The sequence below is a fragment of the Mus caroli genome, chromosome X (genome assembly GCF_900094665.2).
Source record: "Mus caroli chromosome X, CAROLI_EIJ_v1.1, whole genome shotgun sequence".
Taxonomy (NCBI): Eukaryota; Metazoa; Chordata; class Mammalia; order Rodentia; family Muridae; genus Mus; species Mus caroli.
The window spans coordinates 34582104-34601057 of NC_034589.1; the positions used below are offsets into that span (position 1 = coordinate 34582104).

Here is an 18954-nt window from a genome sequence, read left to right on the forward strand (position 1 = left end):
CACTTGCCCTCGGATCTCTCTCTGCTGTAATAGCTGAGCTGAGCGGCAGAGACCAGGCATGCGCAGCATCTTAGGGCGCATTGTGATGGGAACTGCTTTTCTGAGTCTCTTCACAAAGACTCAAGAGTAACCACTAACCACCCCTCAAGACCCCTCATCTTTAAGGCGCACATACAGATGTAGAGACACTGCAGACTTTTAAAAACAGGAAACTGGTTGCAGCTTGAAAGTCTGTTCCACGTGAGGATTGGTGTATTTCTGTTGATCCCATCTCTGGTGTTGACATAAGCCGGCGCCTAGGCTTTGCAGTCCAGAGCTGCAGTTTGCAGTGGAGCTAAGCGGTGTGCGGCTTTAATTCCACGTCAGATCAACTTTGATCAATATCCCCCTACCGGCCCAATTGGAAGAACCCAATTCACCGGAGCTGAGCCTTTGAGGCTTTTAGCTCTTTTCTTCTTCCCCACTCTTTAGATCCACCATCTTCGAGGGCGGGGGAGCCCTTTGGTTTTCTTTATAATTTATTTCTTATTTCTGTATCTCTTCCCTGTTTTGTTTTGTTTTGTTTTTTATGATTTTGGTTTTGCTCCTGTTTTAATTCTCTCTGTTTGTTTCTATCTGTCTCCCCGTGTCTCTATCTCTGTGCCCGTCTCTGTCTCTGCCTGCCTCTCTGTCTGTTCTCTCTCTCTCTCTCTCTCTCTCTCTCTCTCTCTCTCTCTCTCTCTCTCTCTCAGAAATCGCTTTGGGGAACCCAGCTTGCAGCCAATGAACCCGCCTTCCAGATTGGTGTGAAGACAGAAGTGAGGTGGGGGGGGGCGTGGAGGGGGTGTGAGAGAGATCCTGGGAGGGGGGAGAGGAAGAGAGGAGAGAGGAAGAGAGGAGAGGGAGAGAGAGAGGAAGAGAGAAGAGAGAGAGAGAGAGAAGAGGAGGAGGCGGCGGCGGAGGAGGATTAGTGTGGGGTGGAAAGGAAGAGTGAGCGAGCGAGAGCAAGTTGAGGGGAGGGGGTGTAAGAGCCGGCGAATTCTTTTTCTTTTTCTATTATTATTTTGACGACTCCCGAGTTGCGCCCATGCTCTTGTCAGCTTCGTTTTAGGCGTAGCACAGCCAGGCAGAAGAAAATGGGGCAAAGCGTGCTCCGAGCGGTCTTCTTTTTAGTCCTGGGGCTTTTGGGTCATTCTCACGGAGGATTCCCCAACACCATCAGCATAGGTAAGCTCCCCAGAGCCAGCCAGAGGGGGCCAGGCTCTTCTGCATCTGAAACCCACTACCCTAGTGGGGCTGGGGGTATCGCAACATGAGTCTCTGTCCTGCATGGTTTGGGGACGGTGTCTAGGGATGGGGGACTGAGCTGAGATCTTGGAGACCTGAGCTGCAAAGAACTGACGAGTATGGGGAGCATCCAAGATGAGAGAAGGGGTCTCCCGGGGCTAATGCGGGTGGACGGCCAGGTTTTCTGAGCTGACCGAGGAGCAAGGGAGTCAAGCTGGAGGTTGGGATGCTGCAAGAGGCTAAGAGTCGCGGCTTTTCAGCTCGCTATTCTGGACTTTGCCAGGGCATGCTTGCAGCCACTGGAAGTTGTCCCAGGGTGATACTGCCTGTCTGGCCGCGCCAGGACGCATAACCTGGGCCCAGGTCGCCCCGTCCCGCGTCTCAGGCTTCAGTGAGACAGGATAGTGTTAGAGGAAAAGGAACCCACTTTGAATCCCCCAGACCAAGGAAGTAGCTGTGTGGATGGAGGATGGGGTGGGAAGTGGGGGTGATACAAGGAGTCGGGCAAGCAGGGAAGTCACGCAGACCAAGGATTCATGAATTGCGGCTGTGTCTGTCTGGAGACCAGCTCCAGTAGCCGGAAGGGAGTTCTCCCCGCCTCTGCCTGTATTTGCAAGTAGAGAAGTTAGAATTGTTGCTTTTACTGAACTGACCCCCTGTATTGTCATTGGGGATGATTGGGACAGCAAGGGGAACGAAATTGTTTTTCTTCCCACCCTATCACTGTACCCCAGCGGGGAAAATGAACCAGCTGTGCGGATAAGGGTGGGGGTGGGGTTGGAGTCAGGGTTCGGGGCCAGACTCAAGCTTAAGAAAGAACCAAGTCCCACTTTTAGCTCCTTCATCCTTCCCCTACAGCAGCCTCCTCTTTCTCCCGTCTTTTTAGTTTCCTCCGTGTACAAAACCCAGGTTTTTCACAGTGGAAAGCAGAGTTTCCAAGTCTTGAAAGACACACAGGTTGAAAAAAATCATTCCTCAATTGAGCTTCCCAGAAACACTGAGGTAGCCCGGTAGCTCCTGTTTGTTACTTTCTAACTCCTGCTGAAGTAGGGGGGACACAAGCCGAATCTCCATTGCTTTTGCTTCTAGGTGGACTTTTCATGAGAAACACGGTACAGGAGCACAGCGCTTTCCGCTTTGCTGTGCAGTTATACAACACCAACCAGAACACCACTGAGAAGCCCTTCCATTTGAACTACCACGTAGACCACTTGGATTCCTCCAATAGTTTTTCTGTGACTAATGCTTGTAAGTAGATCTGCCTTGGCTCCCTTTGGGACCTTAGGGGACCCCATTTGCATTTTGTTTGTGATGCATGGGACTTTGCAAACGTGTGTGCTGGGGGGTGGGGGGGGGATAGTGATTGCCTCAATAAGCAGACTGAGGCAGTTGTCAATCCTGGGTTCGTGTTGCATAAAACAACCTTGAAGGATTCTGCTGCGGGGCTGAAAGCAGTGGGCAAAACTCTGAGGTGAATTATGTTTGATGCAAAACTTCTACTTTCCTCCCTGCTAAACTGGTGGTGTTCTCTCCCCCGCACCCTTTTTTCCTTGGGGGAAAAGAAAGAAAGAAAGAAAATAGCATGGTTGTTCAGGGAAATTTCAGATGGAATTTTTAAAAAAGAAGCAACAGCAGCTCCTTGATTGAGAGAATGCGGGGCATGCAATACTTGAGTGGTGAAGCTGTGTCTGCTGGTCGGAATGGGCTGAGTTTAATGATGGCCTGACACATAGGAACAAAATATGAGAACCCTGCAAACAAGTGACCTTGAAGCATAGATCAGGCTGGATTCCCTGGCCTCTTTCTGTGCTACCCAGAGTGCTCTGATAGGAACTGATAAGACTACAAACTGATTGCAAGTGAAAAATGCATGTCAGCCTAAAAGCAAGACGGAAGACCGTGCCCAGGTGACTTTTTGGAAAGCCAATCCTGTCTGTGCTATCGTGCCTACGCACGCGTGTGCGCACACACACACACACACACACACACACACACACACACACACGAGCGCGCACGCATGCACGCACACACACACACACACACACATGATTGTTAAGGACAACACAGTTCTTAATTTAGAGCAAGAGGTTGGTTGTGGGAAGAAGCTTGAAGCAGGAAAACTGAATACTTAAAAAGGGGAATTTCATCAGCCCCAAAGCCATTTCTGGAATCCACCTTTATACCATTATCTCTTTTCAAAAGGGAAATTTTAACAGTAAAACCACAGGAACTCAAATGGTTAATAGCTTGTTGGACACAGGTTTTTGTTTTGTTTTGTTTAACTTGAGAGAAATTTTTGTGAGAAACACTGAATTCTTCATCGGAGCTTACTTTGTTTCACTAAAAGTTTCTCCCAAATGAAGCCACTTAACACAAAGTATGTCTTGTTTCTCTGGAATGGTGTGCTTTGAAATCTGAAGTTTCACCACATTTTGGGAAATGGTATTTATGTCTGTTGGAATTTAACTTTGTCTATGACTTTCTTCAAATCCTTCCATCTCCAAAAATGTGCAATCCCTAACAGTCCTTAAACAGGACCTTAAAGAGCACATTTCATTGGATTTAAAGACTTGGGTTGAAGGGAAAGGAGAGTGGAAGAAGTACTTTCCAAAAAAATGTAACAGTTATCAGCCTGCAGAAAAATTTAGCTGAAGGTGCAGATTCTTTTAAGAACATGTTCTGAGACACTCTGTATTTGACATTCTTTAGTTTTCCAACACTGACAAAAAAAGAAATGTATTAATTTTAGTTAAGTGTGAAAGTTACAAAATGTCTGGCTATACTTCCTGTCTTACTTTTGTAATCCCCGACCTCTCTCCAGCATTTACAAGGCACATCTGATTCTTAATCCTGCTGCGCTGTGATCTCCTCAAGAGGCTGAATCTGAAAGCCAGTTTCCTAAATATCAATTAGAACAGATTTAAAACCAAATACATGAAACCAACGGGGTGCATTATCATTAACAAGGGATAATACATATTTCATCTCCCTTCCCTGTCTTTCCACTGATGAACTCTGGGCTAAGATAGTCATTTGGTTTCTCGGGAATGATTGATTTCCAAAGCTTTGGGTTTTGTTCTTCTGATCAAACTGCTGTGACATTCAGCAGCCTGCCTCCAGCTATCAGAACCTGAACAACAGTCAGGAAATGATCTCTGTCACGAGAAAAATCTCAGGTTTAGGAACAGGTAATAAACCATCCATATTGGACAGTAAGTGGCCAGTGAGGGGACTAGGAAACCAACTGATCAGAATCAAACCCATAGCACTCTTACTTACAAAGCTGGGTTATAGTTGCATACTTAACAATGTAAAAGAAGGGGTTAGATTCACTAAGCAGCAAGAAAAACAAGACCAAAAGGAAAGCTCCTCCTTAGTTATGTCAAATACACACAGGCATACACACTTCCAGGGCACACGTGGGAGAACAATCTAGAAATCAATGATGTATACCTAGCTGCCTGTTGCACACTCAGACTTGACAGTTAGCTCAGAAGACAGCAGAGAGAAGCTGCCATCTTCTCTGGTCCCCGGAACAGTCATGTCTGAAAGTCACAATTGTCTGAATGGTAGCAGATCTCAAAGCTGTCTCCTGGCAGCTGCTGCTTGATGGCTTAGTGTGAGAAAGATACTTAGTCCAACTGTAGCCTCTGAAAACAATAATTCAAGTGGGCAGAGAAATGTTGGCGATGTCTGTTCCATCCTCCCCGCCCCCATGGCCTTTATTGTTCTTGTGGAAGTATGAGTCAAACCTGTCAGATACAAGCAAACAATTCTAACAGTACTTGAACCAAGCAAATGACTACAGATGCCAGTCCACCAAGTGATTATTACCAATGCCACAGAGGAAACAAATAATACCAATGCCCTCTAGCCTTCCTATCTGGGGAACTCCGGTGAAAACCTCAGATGAGTCCAAATCTGGTTATATAGCCCTCCTATCTAGTTCAGTGTGGAACTGGACTAGCAACAATGAAATAACCTTCCTTGTCATGCAGAGTTCCCAGTTTCAGCTTTCTTTGGGGCTGAAGCTGATTTTCTCTCTGGATCTCTGACCCTGGGGAAAACACATACTTTCTAGGGCATAGGTATGCAGGAAAACGGAAATGTGAGGAGTAATGCCTTCAGTCCCCGCCCCTGCCCTCTGCTTCACCTCAGCACTGTCACCTTTCTCCATGCAAAGTATTCAGAAGTCGTTCTCACAATGAATCCTAGGCACCAGTTATTTAAAGACTCTACTAGCAAGCAAGCTTTTTCTTTTCTTTTCTTCTTCTTTTTTTTTTTTTCTGCACAAGCCTCAAGAGGTTTGCTTAAGACAGACTCGAACTTCATTCTGTGCCTTAAGAGGCCAATAAAAGCCTCCCTGGCTTTGAAAGGTGGTTCAGTTGGGATCTTAACTCAGAAGAGAATGGAAGTTTCTCAGAAAGACTCACCTGATTTAGAGCACATGTTCCCATTTCATAGGAATTAATAGAGTCCACTGCCTTACTTTTAAGTTTAGCCCAGGTCAAGGCAGAGAGAATGACGGTGTAACTAAAACGGTTTCAGCATTCATGCCTCCGTAAACATAGAAAGGCACACACATGATTAGTGCATAAGAGAAACAATGCACACCCATTTTGTAAGTTACAGATCTAGCATTTAGGGGAGGAGAAAAAAAGAACCAAACCAACGTGATAATTCTCAGGCTTACAAGGGTAGGGAAATATCAGGAGATTGCTCAGTACTGTGGTTTGACTTTGCTGTCCCGTTTCCTCCGGAAGCCCCGTTGATTCCCTTGAAGTCCCCTCCTGTGTCATGCCGCTGTGCACTTGTAGTGCACTCCACACTACACCGCCCCAGCCTCTGCAGTGTCAGCTCATTAGCACACAGATCTCATATTCCCTCTCCGCACTGTCATTGCAAAAATTGCTGTTGTACACCTTTACAGCCAACAAATGTGCTCGTGGATTACGTACTGAAGCAGGGGAAAGGCAAATGCAACCTAAAAGGTTATTCACTGCAGAATTGTCCTCTAAATGCATTGACTTAAATAAAAATCTGTTGATGGAAGAAGCTCAGTGTGGATACTGAGACTGACAGTGGATGGGGGACTACTTACAGGAGTACCAACTCTGATGGAGCCCTGGGCAAAATTCCTTTTGTCAGCTAAACCTAACATATCAACAGCAAGGTTTTCTTCTACTAATGTTTACAAGTGACTTGAAATCTACCTGCAAACTGAGAACTTCCCCCCTTTTATAACTGAGCCTATTTTGCTACCAAGTGTACTTAGCTGAGACAGGCTTCTATCTCCTACCCACAGAGTCACAATCTAATTATCTAATTACTCTAATTGCCAGGAAGGAGCCACTTAACCATTTAGGTCCATTTGGAAAAGAAATGTCTCTCTTGATCACAAGCTCTGCAATACCATGGGCTTTGTTTTGGCTTTGTGTGACTGTTTGCTTTCCTCATATAAGCTTAGAAAAGAAGATGAATACCCTGAGATTAAGGCTCTTGTCCTGCTATAGGTTGTCAAGTCCTAACCATTATCCGCTCTGACTCCACCTCCCCCATGACTGAAGGATATGTGCACTTTTGCTGCCCTGCCTCCTCTACCCTGTCTCCTGACTAGTCCTCAGGAAGCTCACTGGCTTAGTTTTTTGGTCCTTTTGGCGGGCTGGCTTAGCCTACTGAAGCACGAAGGGGACGCCTCAGTGGTGCCAGTCAAAGATTTAAGTCACCTTCTCACAAGGTTTATCATCATTTTTTTTTCTTAATCTATGCTTTGTAATGGAGGAGGGAGGATGGTGAGGCTGTTCATTTTGGCCATAAAAATAGATGGCAATCAGCAGGCTGTAAAGGTGAGCTTCCTGCAAAGTGTATTACCACTCATACAAGACAGCTTCCTATTGATCTTATAAGTGAAGGCAATGGAGAAAGGAGGGTTTGCAGAAAAATAAAAGAGGAAAGAGAATTACTCCGTTATTCTATCTGTGTTTACTGAAAAGTGGAGCCGTTTTTTTTTTCTTCTCTCTCTCTACAATTTAAACTTGTTTTTCTTCTAAATAAAACTAGTGTTCCATATGCCCCATCTTCTACCTCAATAGAGATTGTTTTCTTAATTGTATGTTTCCCTCCATGGTCCCTCAAATTGAATGAGTAGTGGGAGCTGCTTTAATGGTTTTGGTCCCTGAGATATCTGTAACTTCCACGGTTATGGGGATTCAGAGATGATTGGCTGCTTCTGTTTTGACAGCTTGAGAAAATAAATGAAGGTGTTGAGGTGTTGTTGTTTGTCTTCCTTTCTGCATAGGAGATTTGTCATTTTTATACAATTGATTTAAAGATTAAAAGACAACAAATATTTTTAAGAGATGACCAGAAATTTAGAAGCTAGAATTCATTACTTTGGAACAAGAGAATAAAAATCCTTATCCAAATGATTTGCCTTTGGATTTCTTAGATGGGGGGCCACTGATACATTTTAAAAGAACTTTTGTGAAGCTTTGTATCTCCTATAAAGATCAAGAAAATCATATTAAACCAAATTTTGACTCGATTCCTTTGCATGTTGGTAGTTTAGGCCTAATTAGAAGGGATGTCCAGGAGACCTCACCATTAAAGCAACCAATGGAGGCAATAGTTATGCTTCGAAAAGGAAAGGAGGTGACCATGCACAAAAGCAGCTCCCTCCCCCTGCAAGCTGCTCAGGGGCCATCCAAGCCCCAGACACAGAGTTTTAAATAGGCTCAGCCTAAAGTCTAGAATCAACACAAAGTTAGGGACACTGTCTCCCCAAGGAGTTAATGCTTAGCAAACTGAAAATGTGGGCAAAATTTGTCTTTTTCATATTTCTACTCTTTTTGTCATTATTATTTCCTTTCTTACTCTGGCTGTCCAGCTCATGCCTGTTGCCTGGTCTCCAATTGCCTACTCATTGGCCTAGCCACACTAACTTTACATAGGGACTATTTCCTACACTGAGAGTCTTGGTCTTTCTTTGTTCTTATTAGATTGTCCTTGCTCTTAGTTAATGCTCCTTAAGGACTATACACTACTTTGGGGATACCAGCTTTTTCCTGAACACAACAATATAACCTAAAGTGGTAGAAGAGAGGATTGAAATGCATAACAGGAGATTATTAACTTTAACACCTGGGAGTATAAGAGGCATCATGTCTCAATTTCAAAGGAAGATACTCAAATGGGGGGGGGCTCTTAGGATATAATATTCATATTGGCTTTTTACCCAAATCAAAGTCAGCAGGCTTTGGATATGAAAGTCCTTTTTCAGGGAAAAGGTAGCTATTCATAGTAGGATGGGTATGAGTACAGCTAAACCATAGGCTCAGTTTCAAGTGAAAAACTTGAAAGTCTTTGGGACAATTTTGGGAATCGGCCCAAATACATAGGGTTTCATTTTATTGAAGTAGCTGTTGTAAGAACTGTAACTATATGTGGGCAGTGGCAGGAGATACACTGTACCAAATGAAAGTCATTCAGGAGAGGAGAGGAGAGGAGGGTGGTAGGGAAGCTGAGTCTCATGCAGAAAGTTTCTATCCTTTGCAATGGCATGTGGAATCGCATGCCAGTGGTGGTAAAACTGGATGCACTCAGTACCTAGCCAAGAAGTAGCTCCCTCTCATTCCCTCTAGCTTTCTCTTACCTTGGGTCGGTCATATATTGTGGTTCCTCTGCCTATGGAAGGATCCATCCTACTCTCTTCTGGACTCACACTGCACCTAAGTGAGGACAATGAATGGTGGCCCTCCTCCCTGTTTCCCAATTGTCACTTGTTTTTTAAGCATTGATCCTCAATGCAACACTGTTTTAGCTTGTTTGCAAAAGTCAAAGGACCATAGATAAGACGGGAAACAGTGCTGGCGATGGTCTCTTACCATATGCTGCACAATTCAATACAAACTAGCATTTATCAACCTTTCATGCATGCACCATATGCCTGAAAGGCATGATAGGATTTCAAAGTTTGCTATGAGCCCAAGACTTTTCATTTCTAGCAAGTTCCTGATCCTTAAATCACATTTTGAACAACAACAACAAAAAGGCCAAAGTTAAGAGACTGTATTTACCAAAGTAAAGGTTCTTTGGGTCACACTTTTATCATCAAGATTTGTCTAATGAAACAAAGTTCTGCACAAGATACATTTGCTTTATTCTGAGTCACATACGTCTCAGTCATATTCCCAACAATCTCATGTCCATTTCATCCAGGTAGGTGTCATTATTAGATGCCCACTGAAAACATTTGCTTAGAGTTGGTTCTTGTAGGAGTGTGGAATGGTGAGCTACAGGGCAGGCTGAGAGAAAATGTAGCCCATGAGTCAGAATGACAGTGTCTTGGCTCCTTGCCACATCCCAAAGTGCCCTGTTTAGAAACTATATATATATGCAAGAGATCTAAGGTTGCTTTGTAGTTCCAACTCTATTTCCACTTTGCTTCTCTGGGTCAAGACATGCCAGAAGGAGGCATGTAACAACTGCTTTTCAGCTGCCCAGCTTCTCTTAAACAGGGTTGGAAACAAGAAGCACAACACAATTCTATCTTTTTTCAAGAAGAGACTGAAAAATAAACTCAATTTCCAGGTACTCAGAGTGAAGGAAGAAGTGTAATGTTGCTTCTGAACATATCTTAGCTAAGGACTGATCCAAGGAAGACATTAAAAGAATAGCCAATGACATTTGAACATTGAATCTGATGCAATCCCACCCCACCCCCAAATACTGTCACTCTAATGGTCTGCATTTTTAGTCTTTGATTTAACAAATTTACTTAGGTGCATTATTGCATTAGAAGGGTATGCTAAAATCTGAGTATGCAGTCTGGAAGTGAATGAGCTAAATACTTTTTACTCACATTTAAACAGAATTATTTATTCAGACTAACACCTATTACCTTTCAGAGTCCCTAGAAGGAGATATCCAGAACAGGTAAGTAACGTAGAATAAGACAGCTAACTGCCAAAGAAAGTTGAGCAAAAAAAAAAAAAATGGATGGTGGACATTAAGAAGGTTGTTGATGGAAAATTGGTCAAGAAAATACACACTATCTCTTTCTTCACATTGGTCCTCAGTTGTAAACTTTGCGCCTTTATTCACTATGCTCTTATCTATGTTTGACTATTTCAATGGCATTTGACCCATGAAGTTGCTCTCTTCTGATGCAGTGAGCCTGCTGCCTGCTTTCTGCATGACTGTTTGTTACCATGGATAATCGTGAAGTTGGAATTTTCTGTAGTTAATGTGGGAAACTTGCAGAAGTAAAATCAGTTTGTAAGCAAAGACAGTGAGCAATTTTTTTTAAGCTTTAAAAACTGTTATGATAAACCTCCTTCCCTCTTCAGTTATCCATGGTTGGCTGATTGGTTACCAATAAAACAGGTAGAGATCAGCACTCAACCCACAGAAAGGTAAGTATATGGATAAAGGCATTAATATGGTGTTCTCTGCATGGGTGAATTGTAAATTTAAGACAGAACTCGGACATTTGCAGTCTGACAGAACCTGTTATAGAGCCTCAAATATCCTTTAATTTCACTGCAATCTCCAAAGATACTCGTTGATTAGTTTAAGTCTTGGATTGGACCATTTACATCAGAATCACCAAAGATTCTGCTTTAAATATGAATTCCTAGTTTATACCCCAAATGTATGAATCAGAAAATACATGCTTTAGGCCTATCTATCAAGTTTTGTGGGTGATAATAATAACATAAATCTAATTTGAGATTCATGTAGTTAATAAATCCTGATACTATAATGTGAGATATGCAGATTCAGACTGCAATCTATTGAATACCCACTAAGCAGCAAGTATAGTGCCTCTATGCATTTTCATACATGTTGCCTTTTTGGGTAATTGAACTACAATTGATCCATGTAAGCAGTAACAAATTTGACTGCCAATCTGAAACTTTAGGCTAGGACTTGAGAAAACTAAGCATCATGGTCTCTGGGACAAATAAAGCAACAACTCTGAGATGGCAAATTGAAACAGGGGCATGGTTTTCATTTTTGCTGTGTATCTTCCTATCTTGGCTTGTTAGCCAATGATGGTTCTTTAAATATGCTATGAACTAGATGCCATGGCAAATGTCAGTCCATTTATTAAAATGGATGCATTGCAATCATTTACTTCAGCATTCAGTATGGCCTTCCTCCCCATGATTGTTATAAACAAATTTAAAACAAGAGCTGATATAATAACTACCACTCCATTGTACCACATGGAAAACATTGTCCAAGGAATTTTATATGTTATTTCCCAAGGAATCATTACATTTCCAGAAGTGAGGCACTTTCACCCCAATTTTATACAAAATAGAAATCATAAGTGGTTCAAAATTCATAAGCAGCTAGCTCAAGGTTACACAGCTGGCTCTGTGGTAGTGCCAAGAGAATTTCCTGCCTCTAGAGTCTTACTCAATTTCAAACGGAGTTGAAATCTTAAATGATTATAAGAGCTAGACACATCACATATGTGGTGCATGAGGCAGGTATGTTTAATAAGGAAGAGTGAAGTATTTGACAATCTCTATGTTCCAAAGCCCTCAACATATACAAATCCTATTTTTAACCCACCATGGAAGAAACAGGATACCTTCAGTAGTCCCTAAGATGGCTGAATATGGAAGGTGCATGTCTCTGACATCTATACCACAATATATGGTATACTCTATTTAGCAGCTAATTATTGGTTTGGGGAAAACTGTTAACTGGTCATTATAACTAGTGAGAAAAAAGAGAGAAAAGAGCAAAGCTTTACTGGGGGAAGGGAGGAAAGACAAAATCCATTTGTCTTCTTTTCTTAACAAAACATTAAGATGTACCAACCTAATAGAACTCTCTATCTCTTATGCACATATGTAATCTTACATACACAACACTTTATACAGTTGTTTTTTTTTATGTAAATGTCACCTCAACTCTAACTTTCCATCAGACAACAGTGAGGTGTATAGCAAGGATAGAATGCTAGCATGGGGTCATTAATATAAATTTGGCAGATCAGAAGAGGTCTTCTGAGGGGGCTTGCTTTGGAGAAATTGCTTAGGTTCTCATATATACTCCCCACAAATTGGAGACACTATATAAGTTAAGGATCTCTGAAGATTCACCTAGGGTAAAATCTCCTATATTTTAAGAGACAGGCTTAGATCCTTAAGCCAATGTCCAAAAGAAATTTGTATTCTTATTTGCTTGATGTTGCAAACAGACATAGTCACCTGGGTTACATGTCATCCATCGTGAGGCACTACTTGTAGCTTATCAATAGCTTGCCATAGTAAGAGTGAGAGCAGCATGTCTTCTCATAATAACACCCCATTTCCAGAAATAAGAGCACAACACGAATAAAATCTTGATTCTCATTAAAATAGTAAGCAAGGAAACAATTTGGTATCCTATTTTCGGACTCAGTCACATTCCGTCCCCTGTCATTTTAAGTGTTCCAACAGTAAGTAGTCTGTTTCCTAGTTCCCTTGAGGCAGAGAAGACAGCATCTAGTGGCAGAATTTTGCTAACCAAGAATCCTGATCAGTCAGTAGCTTCAATCTCTTAGGTTGAAAGTAAAAATCATTGACATGTGTAGCCAGTCCATAAATATTGGACACTACCTGTTCGCAAATAAGAAATTTATTTAATGAACAAGTTTTTTTATGTTAATTGGAGATAAATGTCTGAGGTGCCTATAGAACCTGTTCTTGATTAAAACTTTATGAGTGCTAGATAACTACTCCAGGATGATATGTTTCTCAGTAAAGGCATGCCTAGAATGTCAATTAAGACCAAACCCCTACATACATCACCGTACAATTTACTTTGAAGTAATAAAGCAAGTTACAGAAAAGTAAGCACCTTAGATCCCATGTTTCTATGACTTTGGGAAACAATAAAAGGAAAACAGAGATTTATGAGAGTGGGTAACAGACCAGGAGTTAAGACAGGTACCCAGTTAAAGTCTCAGATTTGACATCAACTGCCTCTATCACTATAGACCAGCCTCTATATCTCTGCTTCTAGTTTCTATCATTTTTAAAATAGAGAGGTCTTTCTGGATGCTATCTGAGACTTTGATCATTGAGAACCTATCACTAGGTCTTACTGGCTTACTTTATTTCTAGCTGAGGAAATACTATGCAAATGGAATCTCCCCCAATTCTTTCTGTATCTAGAAAGTTCTATTCGTGTTTATTGTTCTAGCCCACACTGATAAGTCCTGGGATCAAACTATCAAATCATAAATCTGATGGATAGTGTTTCTACCTAGTCATCACTTACCCTTCCCAATCCCAACCTCTTTCACTTATTATGCAATACTGAGCAAGTTACTTGATTTCATCATGCCTCATATTCCCCAGTTATGAGTGGAAATAATGATAACCCTTATTGGGTTGATGAGAGTTTGAAATGAAATCACAAATTCATATAAAACATGCACAATAGTGTCCAGTACCTACTGGTTATCATTATTGATATCATCATTAATTTAAAATATTTTGAGCTTTTTGTCCTAAAAACAGAAACCTAGTTTCCTTTGAAAACTGAAATCACTTGTCACTTCAGAAACCAGATTTCCTTCCTGAACAGCTGTTCACTGAGCCTTTACAGTTCTAAGTTCTTCTTCAAACCACAGATTATTTTTTTTCTGCCAAGAAACCCATCACAACACCCCCTCATATTTCCAGCCCACCAACCTAACCTCAGACATCTCTCACCCATGCATCCAACTTTGCACATCCCCTTTAACTCTTGGCAGCAATAACTACTCAGATACCGCCATCAAGAAACTCTGTGAGTTGCATATCTCTGCATAACCTAAGGCAAAATTGCAAAGGAAGACCTATGGTTTCCCCTCCCAAAGAAACTATATATTTTTTTTCTAATTCAATATACTATTAATCTCAAACTGACTCATCTTCACAGTGTGTGTGTGTGTGTGTGTGTGTGTGAGAGAGAGAGAGAGAGAGAGAGAGAGAGAGAGAGAGAGAGAGGTTACTCAGTTTATATGCAACTCCACCAACTTCCCCAAGGCCCAGGATGCATCCATTTCTCCTATGAAAATGATTGAAAAGAAAACACATTGGCCAAGTACTCTGTGGGCTGGCTCTGCAGCCAGGAACTAGGACTTCTCTAGAAATGGGTCTGCCCACTGAGTAGTATCAGAAAAAGCAGCAAAAATAAATTGTTTACGGGTCTGCTAGCTAGTTCATTCCTATGGACACTGCATTAGTGAATGGGCTTTTTTTTTCCTGAGCCTGAGGAACTGAGAAAAAAAAATGTTCCATGCATTTTCATTCCTGGTAGGCACTGTTGTGCACACAAGCATTTCTCATACATCTTCTCTCAGTCCTTTCCACCACTTGGTATCACTAAGCCCTTGATAATTCTCTTAATGCTTCTCCCTAAAGATGGTGAAAGCCAGATACAACCCCACTTCTGGTCAATTTATGAGTCTAGGCAACTGGTCCAGTATACAAGAGTTCAAGTCTACTTTCTGTAATTGGTATTCTGGATGTCCTTTGGCCTCCTGATTTCTGCCAGAACCAACCCACTGTCCTTGATTCTTCCTTCTACAGCCTATAGACATATAGGAACACAAGGACATAAAAAACCAATGAGGAAAACAAAGAAGCTCTTCCCCCTGGCTAAAAGTGCCATGGAACTGCCCAGGTTTTTATGCTATTCATTCCTGGTTCTTGTGTCTTCCTCCCTTACATTTTCTGTGGCAAAAGATTGTTGTTTACAAATTCCTTAGTAGAAAGCTATTTCTCCTATTCCATTTGGGAACACTTAACAGACAAATTGTAGCTCTAAAATGGACTACAAGAATTTGAATCTCGACTCTCTTATTAGCAGTGGCCTGACCTTGATAAATGACTTAACACCTCTGCGAAATAAAGATGAATAAAAGAATAAATATGCTACACAGATGCTGTGAATATTAAATAGGAAGATCATTCATGCAAAACATTTACCATGATGTGTGGCACATAGTAAGAGCCAAGTGTAATGGTAGCTACTATTAATACAGAATGGTGAGGTGCTTAAAAATACAGATCTCAAATTTTAACTGATCAAGGGATGCTTTTCCGGTTTCTAAGCCCTAGAAAGCAACTCAGCTTCCCTGTGATTGTATAGCCTAGAACAAGATGGATGGGACAATCTTTGAATACTGAGAAGGCTACCTTGAGTACAAGAGACTAGGTTTGGTGGTAAAATATGTAGAGGGAGAATTTCTGTGATAAATCATAAAGCCAGGTTATATATACTGCTAGGCCTCAACCATGCCACAATTAAGTGCAATTCCTTAGGCTATAATCCTTTCTTATTTACTGTCTTAGAACTGAGAATGATTTTCTTACTGCCCATGTTGCTTTGGATAAAGGATCAAGGCGCTTTGGATAAAGCAGCACAGAGGGTGGCGTGATAACATTGGCATTTGCTGGATTAAAGGAAAGAACAAACTTTCTTCAGATATAAATGTTTTTTTAATGTTTTAGAAGTGACAGAGTAGAAAAGTGAACCCAGAAATCTTCACACAATCAAGGAGAAAAAAAAATGTAGTTTGAGCTTTCTCATCAGGCACAGTTTATGTGGATTCCTTACTTTCAGGTGATTCAGGCAGCACAGATGTTTGGAGCACTTCCTTTTGACTGGATGCCTTTTTTCCCCCTTTGCATGGATGGTACTTGTCTGAGTCAGACTGGAAAGAGCAAATGAAGGCAATATGGGAAAGGTTAACAGAAATTTTCCTAACATGACTTTTTCCTCATTTCAGTCTCCTGTCTCTCCAGAGCAAAGGTTAACCATCTAATTTCATAAATTTACTAGGGAGAATGCTGCTTAGGACCCCCAGACAATGCAGGCAGCTTTTTCCCCCTGTCTTCCTGTCACCTGGCCTTGCTCTATGTGCAGCCAGTCTCTGACAGGCTGAAACCTGGGTGATGACCAAAAGCAGCGTGTTTTTTTTTCTTTTCTTTCTTTCATATCCCAAGATATTCATGCTCCACCAGCTTCATCTCCTCTCTCATTATTATACAAGGCCGCTGCTGTTTTTCTTATAGATTAAAAAAAAAAAAAAAAAAAAGACATGGTTCTCAACAAAGGGAACTGAGGAATCCAGGGGCTAAGGGACTGCACTAAGGTCCCACAACTGGTAGCAGAACTGGGTTGGCAGTCTGGCTCCCAACTCTTGGCACTTCGCTAAGATGTCTTCTTAACCTGCTTCTAAGGCTCTTAGCTTTCCCTGCTACACGGTGATACTCTGTGCAAAAATGACAACCTTGTCAGTTTTAAATAGGTGCTAGAAAGGAAAACCGAAGTCACAGCAAGTCAATTAGGGATGCAGCAAAGCTAGAGTTTCAGGGGCCATGGGTAATGATAATGTGTATTTAGTGGCCCCAGAGCTAACTTGTCAACATTTTACCACCCTTTGATTTATCATGAAGAGTGAGCAAAACAAAGGCTAAAGGTGTAGAGCCCACTTATGTGTCACATAATTTTTGAACTACATCAAGTACTTCTAATCCAACTGTCTCATTTTGTAGATGGGGCAAGTGAGGACAAAAAGAAGGGATTCATCAAACATGATGCAAGATGAGAATTTGGACTTCTCAGTGTGGTCCCCCCCATCATCTTTTCAACCTTCCCACCAGAAAGCTATACTAAAGCAATACCGTTGAATCTATTACTTTTATTTCTATTTTTGGTATCTCTTGAATTATGTCACATTTATAAGTTATAGTATCCCAAACCAATTTTCAAATGTAATCCATCTTTTAGTGAGTATAGAAGTTAAAATGTCAACTTCAATCATGATCAGTGTTTTAAAAAAATACTTCAAAAATATATATGAATAAAATCAGCTACATTGAGCAGAAATCAAGGCTGAGGATACAGCATCGAGATATAGTGCTTGCCTAGCAAGTGTAAAGCCCTGGTATAACCCCTGTCCTGGAGAAAAAAACGGAAGAAAAGAGAGGGGAAAACACCTAGAGAACAAGGAAAATAGAATGGAAGAAAATAAACATGGATTTTTACCACATTTTCAGGACCATATCCTGTGCTTTTATTATAACCTTTTATTATCTTGGGGAGACTTTCTAAGTCTTCAAAAATTTAAAAAATGATCAATTTTTATTTATATTTATTACATCATATAGTTGTTTATTACATACTTGTGATACATAAACAACTACACTCTCTATAGTTATACATTGATATGTATACATATAACACTGCTGCCAAATTTGGTACATTTGGGGATTTTTATTCTCATTTCACAGATGTTTCAATTATGTACCAACTTGCTGTAATATCAATATTCTAGGTCAGGTTTGAAAACATAATGAACAAATAATAAATAGGGACTTATCCTTTCTGCAATGATCACTGTTCCTCCACTGGACACAGCAAAGAATAAAAGTGGAATAGCACATGCCTATAACCCTAGCACTTAGACAGCCGAGGCAGAAGGGTCATGAGTTCAAAGTCAGCTTAGGGTATACAACAAAACCTTGCGTCAGAAAAGGGAGAGAGATGCTATTCCCATGATACCTCTACTATATGGCTACATAAACAGTATCTAAACAATGGTGACACCCATAGGAATGCTGTCATAGAAAGGAGCAATCTTACAAGGCCCCAGTACTGATGAGACAGGAAGAATTAGTCTTTCCCAGAAATGAATGATTTTATTGGTTAAACAATACCAAGTGCTCAGTCCTGAAATTGTATATATACTGTCTTAGTTAAGGTTTCTATTGCTGTGATGAAACACCATGACCAAAAAGCAAGTTGGGGAGGAAAGGGTTTATTTGGCTTACACTTAGACATCACAAGTTCATCACTGAAAGAAGTTGGGACAGGAACTCAAACAGGGCAGGAACAAAGAGTCAGGAGCTGTTGCAGAAGCCAGGTGTTGCTTAGTTACTTACTCAATATAGCGTGTTCAACCTGCTTTCTATAGAAGCTAGTACTTCCAGCTTAGGGATGGCACCACCCACCACGGGCTGGGCCTTTCCCTGTCAATCACTAATAAAGAAAATGCCTTCCAGGCATGCCTACAGCCTGCTTTATAGAGACATTTTCTTAATTGACATTTACTCCTCTCAGATGACTTTAGTTTGTGTCAGATTAATATGAAACTATCCAGCACACATACAAATAACGTTATATGGACTAAGCACATTGTGTTTATAGGTTTATGAATGTGTGTGTGTGTGTGTGTGTATCTAACAATAATAACTAAAGAGAAATAGGTGATGAATTTGAGAAGGTACAGAGGCCATAAGGGCAGGGTTGGAGAGAAAGAAAAATGATATAATTATATTTTTTGTTGTTTTTTTTTTAAAAGATGTATTTATTTATTTTATAAATGTGAGTACACTGTAGCTGTACAGATGGTTGTGAGCCTTCATGTGGTTGTTGGGAATTGAATTTTTAGGACTTCTGCTCACACGGGTTGGCCCCGCTCACTCTGGTCAACCCTGCTCGCTAAGGCCCAAAGATTTATTTATTATTATACATAAGTACACTGTAGCTAATTTCAGACACCCCAGACGAGGACATCAGATCTCATTATGGATGGTTGTGAGCCACGATGGGGCTGCTGGGATTTGAACTCAGGACCTTTGGAAGAGCAGTCAGTGCTCTTATCCGCTGAGCCATCTCGCCAACCCTGGA

The 18954-nt window shown here is 41.2% G+C and overlaps 1 protein-coding gene across 3 annotated transcripts in view; it reads left to right on the forward strand.

The window, feature by feature from the left end:
- The first annotated feature begins 748 nt into the window (after positions 1-748).
- Gria3 (glutamate ionotropic receptor AMPA type subunit 3) overlaps positions 749-18954 on the forward strand; it is a 264405-nt gene continuing 246199 nt past the window's right edge. Inside the window, exons 1-3 of one of the 3 annotated variants that reach the window (XM_029473262.1) lie at positions 749-802; positions 1080-1206; positions 2356-2514. In XM_029473262.1, the coding sequence (XP_029329122.1) occupies positions 1116-1206; positions 2356-2514 (250 nt within the window). In that variant the 5' untranslated portion in view covers positions 749-802; positions 1080-1115. Of the gene's footprint in view, positions 803-830; positions 1207-2355; positions 2515-18954 lie in introns of those variants that run through there. The other 2 variants (XM_021152663.2, XM_021152661.2) reach the window with 2 other exon arrangements.